This window comes from Gopherus evgoodei, chromosome 10, assembly GCF_007399415.2.
Source record: "Gopherus evgoodei ecotype Sinaloan lineage chromosome 10, rGopEvg1_v1.p, whole genome shotgun sequence".
NCBI lineage: Eukaryota > Metazoa > Chordata > Testudines > Testudinidae > Gopherus > Gopherus evgoodei.
The window spans coordinates 17,013,567-17,019,566 of record NC_044331.1 but is presented as its reverse complement, the minus strand read 5'-3'; the positions used below and the strand labels follow the sequence as shown (position 1 = coordinate 17,019,566).

General features: G+C 41.2%; 1 protein-coding gene across 2 annotated transcripts in view; it reads right to left on the bottom strand.

Annotated features, from left to right (window-relative positions):
* Nucleotides 1-908: 908 nt before the first annotated feature.
* Nucleotides 909-6,000, bottom strand: part of CEMIP (cell migration inducing hyaluronidase 1) — a 142,702-nt gene continuing 137,610 nt past the window's right edge. For both annotated transcript variants that reach the window (XM_030577276.1, XM_030577277.1), the window contains exon 29: nt 909-5,834. In XM_030577276.1, the coding sequence (XP_030433136.1) occupies nt 5,707-5,834 (128 nt within the window). In that variant the 3' untranslated portion in view covers nt 909-5,706. The remainder of the gene's footprint in view (nt 5,835-6,000) is intronic.

The following is a 6,000-nucleotide window of genomic DNA, read 5'->3' as shown; positions in this document are numbered from 1 at the left end:
GCCCGGCTAGCAACTGTCCCTGTCCAGCTGCCCAACCTGGGCTTAAATTTGTGCCATGGCTTGCCAGGGCTGTGCCACGGCACCTCTTTCATTACAAATTAAGCCCTGCCCCCAGTTCCCCTCTCTCTGAAATGGGTTGGGTTTTTTTTTTCTTTTTTTTTTTGAAAGACAGAGCTGGGTTTTTTTCTCCTCATGACACTGGACATGAGATGCAGGATGATGATGGAACAGGCTCAGGTGGGAGGGAGGATATGAGGGCAGGGACAGGAGCAGAGGGGAAGAAGACAGGTAGGGAGGGGACAGGAGCGTCAGTGCTGCCTCTGATCTCATCTTCAATTTGTTGCATGTAAGTGATTTGGAGATTTCACACATATCATTGATTTCAACCAGAAGTGAGTTTGTAGCTGCCTTGCCTGAATCACTTAGGAGGGTGATACCATGCCCTTTAAAATGCTAATTACTATCACTAGACTTGGTTCAAAAATGTGTGCTCGAATGTTGGAAATACTGATTTCCTGCAACCAAAGTCTCATTTTAGGAATGCTGCCTCTGAAAGGTTTGATAGAGACAGTCTATTTGGCTCAACCTCACTATGGAAAATGTAACACGCTAATATAATGATTGCCCTGATTATCAGAACTTCATAGGGATACATGGATACTCATGAAAAAATAAAATCAGGATTTTTTTTTCCGCTGTATACTCACGCTTATTTCACAAATGTCATAAAAAATAATCGTCACCTAAAGTACTCTAGGTCCTGGTTAACAGCTGTTATAGAACGAGCAAGCAGCATGGCGGGAACAGGCACACACAGTCAAAAAGATATGTAAACAAATAGCAGGTCACTGCCATAAAGTTATAATGAAGAGTACAAGAGACAGTCATAATTTGGCATTGAATATTTATTCTGATAAACCTTTTTGTATTCCAAGCTACTACATATTAATTCTGTTGTAAGCAAAAACTTTTGGAATGAATCTTCCAAAAGCTTCTGTCAGCATAAACTAGACAGTCAATGCATTGCCACATTCTGTGGACATAACTTTCAAGTGCAAAGCAGATTATCTGAAAAGACATATTTCCAACCTCCTTAACAGCTTGGACAATGCTAAAATCCAGTAACAGGTCTTCAAATCTCTGCAGATTTAGGTCTCATAGTGCCTTTGTAATAAATAAATAGAAAATATATCTTTTTCATTGTGAAGTCTATAGGAAAATGTACAAAACACTATACATCTAATTCCGAAAAAGGACCAGCTATTTCGGCAACAGGTAAAACAAGCATTTGAACTGACACACTCCCACACCAAAATTGCCCTAATGATGACAACTGTATATGTAGGCTAATGTAAAAATATCTGCAGCAATAAAACCTTACAGACAGGATATTTACAGTTTGTGAATGGGACAGTTTAAAGAATGTACAAGCTACAAGGAGTCAGTCAATTCACTATTAGCAGAGGAACACACATACAATCTCTAGAATCCACAAATATTTAAAAAATGATATATCAGAACTACTGGTTGGTGATATTAGGCCAAATTCTGCTGCCAGTTCCATGCACTTAACTCCCATTGACTCAATGGGAGCGGCTTGCATTTCGGGGACGAATCTGGCCCATTATGCCGAGCCATGTTCTCTGTCTAAGGCTTAACAAGTTGCAGTGATCCTATCCTAAAAATTTACACAGCAAGATCCATCCCCTTCCTCCTAAATGGGCCCACGTGACTATCCTTGCATGACAGAACAAAATAGACTTTTTTTTTTCCTGGATAAGATGTGATTTAAAAAACAAGTATATTTTCTAGTGCCAAGTCTTATGATTTCACCCTGAGAATTCCAAAAATTGTGAAAATTAGAAGCTACACTTCAGTACAAATGCAACTTGTCTTCTTGTATTAGTTAAACAAAGAACTAGACTCCTGCTCCATTGGGTTTGATTGTACTGAGTCGTTAGGTGCTCAGCTACTACAATATAGAAATGTGGTTGTCTAGAATACCAAAGGGCAAAAACAGGATGTTTTTGAAAAACCAAATCCAAACCCAGAGGGGTTTTGATCCTGGTTCCTCTCCTAAAACCTTCAGAATAAAACAATTCTGATCTTGGCCCATTTCTAGTCTTTTTCATTCATTATATTGTACATATAATCTGCTAATACAGAGCAGTAGATGCCATTGTACCTACAGTACAGCCTCGATTATGGGACTATTGTGGAGGACACTGAATGCATTCAGATAGCCAGGGATCTGAATAATCAAGGATTTTTAAATGTAATTACTAGACTTAAGGGATAGGACCTGTTTTGGCTAACAGGGAGTTTCAGATAAATGAGATTTGTATAATCGAGGTTGAACTGTAAGTGAGACTAATCTTTTTTAAGGAATAGTTGTGATCTGGGGATGGAAAGAACCCAAATCATCATAAGACATTGGGAGAGAAATTTATATTTTTTGAGACCTATGCCCTTTCACACTGCATCCAGTGGAATTGGCCCAAATGGCATGAATGGTTTAGAGTAGGCATGCTTTTGCTTGCATGAGGAATCCTTCATTAATAGACAGTAAAGAAGCCAGGGGAAAGGGAAATAACTCTGGATCCTTTTAAAAAAATGCACCACTCTTGAAATTCCACTAAGGGAAACAATATAGAAAAACAGTATAGAAAAAAGCAATTCCAGTTTTAAAACCCAGGAAGGGCTGGAGGGGCACATAACTACATTAGAGCCTGAATACCGCTTATAACTGACTCACACAGCAGCCTGGCCCCAAAACAAACAATGCCAGAAAGGTCTTTTGGAATTCAAAACCTGCACAGTGACACCATGTGGAATGACACATGGATTCATGGCTGCTTCATTCCAATCCAGAGCTGACATTTCAGATACAGTGAAAAAAAAAAGACACTCAGAAAAAAGTCCTATTTAAAAAGACAAACCAACAATGGATTTTTTGGGGGTAGTGGAGGAGAGGGAACACAGCTGCTCTAGCATCTGGACAGTTTGCCTACTTCAAGAAGCCATCTTTTTTTTTTTTGGAAGTTACCTGAACAGAAGCCACTTGAGACACCTGCATGACATCTTTGGGAAACACACAGCATTGCATCATGTACATTTTTGAACAATATACAGTGTTTTTATAAGTTAAGATAAATTTCCCAGCTTAATGAAGTGTGCTGGCAAGCAGTTCTGGTTTACATTCAACTTTGCTCATCATCCATTTTTTTAAACTTAGAACATTGTGTTTTGAAGGAAAGGGGGCAGAAAATACACAAGATTACATTATTTGAGGAGGAGGTGTGTCTTCTGGGATCAACTTTTCCTCTTAAGCCCTTCCATGTGACCTCAAAGCCCCCTACATCTTAGTGATTCACCCTCCAGCAAAGATCTAGCTACTTCTGGAGCCAATTAACATACTCACTGCCCTGGCCAGAAGAGACTACAGGCAAGTAATGTACAACACATTGGGTCCGATCCTGTCCCCCTTGATTGCAGTGGAAGTACAATTTAATCCTCACCCTTGATTAGGGATGGAGTAAGATGACTCCCCAGCATTCCCTGCCTGGGGGTGACAGACCCAAGTGTGGATCCTCTCGGTAGCATGTCATGTAGGCACAGTCCACTGGGCTGGCTCTGACGATTTATATTTGAAGGAATGTGTGAGAAAGTCTGAGTAAGTGTGAAGTGCTTGGTTGTCAGGTCTTTTCCACCAGTCTGTGGCTGCTTGCCTGGGAAAAACACAGAATCATGACAACAGCTATTTAAAAGTATAACCATGGGAATACCACTTGTTGGCTAAGGCATTAAGCAGAAATAGCAGGTTCCATTATGACCATATTTGGTTTGCACATATGTGACCCTAACAGCACCCCAACACCAGAGGGTAAGGGGTGCCCTGGTTTCTAGCAGTGAGCCTCCATTGGCCTAACCAGCTCTCTGTACCCCAATTTACTGTATCTAAAAGGTGCCATATAAGATATCATAAGCAAACTGATAACAAGTTGGTCATTAATATTATTGCTGGTGCATGTATGAAAACTTATAAATGTGCACTGGAAATATGTTCTTAAAAATTTGTTTGGCAGGTAGGGCATAACACACCCTACCCTGCTCTTGACAAAGGAACATGGTCCCACCTGCACAAATGTGTCTCTGATGTCAATTGAGCCAAGAGAGATAATGAAAGTACATTTACATAAAAGGTAAACAAAGCCATCAAACTAGTGAGTTGAAGAGACAGCCACTATCACGACGGGAAGAGGAGACTGCAAAAATGAACAAGGGGTCAGATCCTGGGTGGACCCAGTAAGCTGAGCCCGCAGCAGGCTTCCTGACTTTGAAAACAAAGATAAAACTTTGAGGATATAAGCAGAAAGAAAAAGCTGTTTTGGCATCCTTCATCTGAAGAGATAAAGAAACGAAATGCTTTGAGCTCTGTGTTGGTTCAGGGTTAAGAACTGGCCAGCCACGCTGGAAGAACAAGTGTGGTGAGAAAACTACTTTGAACAAGAGACTCTAGTTTAAGTTAGGTTTTAGTCCTAGAAGTGTATTTTTACTTTTGTTTGTTTGTATGTAGCCATTTTGGTCCTAGTTCTGTCTACCTGGTATCACTTCCTTGTTAATAAACTTAATCTTGTTTCAGTACACCACCATCTCAGTGCAGTGTTTCAAACTGAAGAGTGAAATCCTCAGCCAAACTAACAGGCTGGTGCTGTGTACTTTCTCACCGAAGGAGCAATGAACTCAATAAGGTTTGGTGAATGCTACAGAGAGAGGGGCTGAGCACCACAGGGGAGACTGTTTTGGGTAGACTCCGGACAGAAGAGGCTGTTGGTGTCATCCTGCAAGGAGTAATCAAACAGGTGGAAGCCAGAGTGAGATCACTGAGCTGGCTGCTGGTGTCAGAGTTCTGAGCCAGAGCTGCGTAGTATGGAAGCATCCAGGGCAAGTGGTGACACAACCCCTTATTGGTCTGGGTGAACCCAAAGCATCACAATGTGTTAAATGACTCTTATATCATTTCTTTTCCCACTCTGTACCATCCGCTGAAATGTGATAACTCCCCAGTGGTTCAGCATGTACAGTTTAGTCTCAGGATTCTGCAGCAGTTTGACAGAATAGTGCAGAAGCTTTCAAATAAATTCTCATTGTTTGACCATGCTTTGCAGCTTTTAGATACTGACTATAATTTATGATTTCTGATCCAAATTTTCAGCCAGCCTCTGAATTTGCATTCCCAGTTTTGTGCGAGCAGCTGATTGCACTCTCAAAAACAGCAGAGAGTGGATGCAATCAGACCCATGGGAAAATTCTGAGTCTTGTATGAGAATTAGATTTGACATTCATACCTGAGAGGCTCACAAGGGATGTAGAGGCAGAACATGACCAGGCCATGTAAAAGGCACTGACACTCCCCTCCCCACTATTTGAAAACAGTTTTGCCCCAGATATTAGCTTAGAAAATAAAGGTAAATCTGGTTTTAGCAAGCAGATCAATAGGCAGGATCAAACAAGATGTGCAGCACAAGGAATGCTGTTTGTCACATGTGGCCATCTACCCACTTGCAATAACGCTTTCTTCATGTACAGCAACAAAGAAATGCTACATCTCTGGAGTGCTGTGGCACAGTGCCTGTTGTGAGCAGAGTCAGTAGTCCTTTTCTATTGGGGCAGTGCTAACAGCAGGAAGGCAAAAGCACGGTGTCCTCACAATTTCATTTTCTTCACCACAGGGATTGGCACAACTTGATAGATTTTAGCTGCATCCTCCTCAGTGATCAGTTTCACCCAGACTGGTCGAAAGCTGCCTTTGAATCCGACAAAAGCCATTTTATCTGAAAACCAACAGCAATAAATTGGTATTGCAGCTGACTGCAAACAAGTGGAAGCACTTTCATGGATTCCAAGGTCAGAGGAAACCACTGAGATCATTTAGCCTGGCCTCCTGTATCACATAGGCCATAGAACACCCTCCAAATAATTCTTACAGCAGATTTTTTA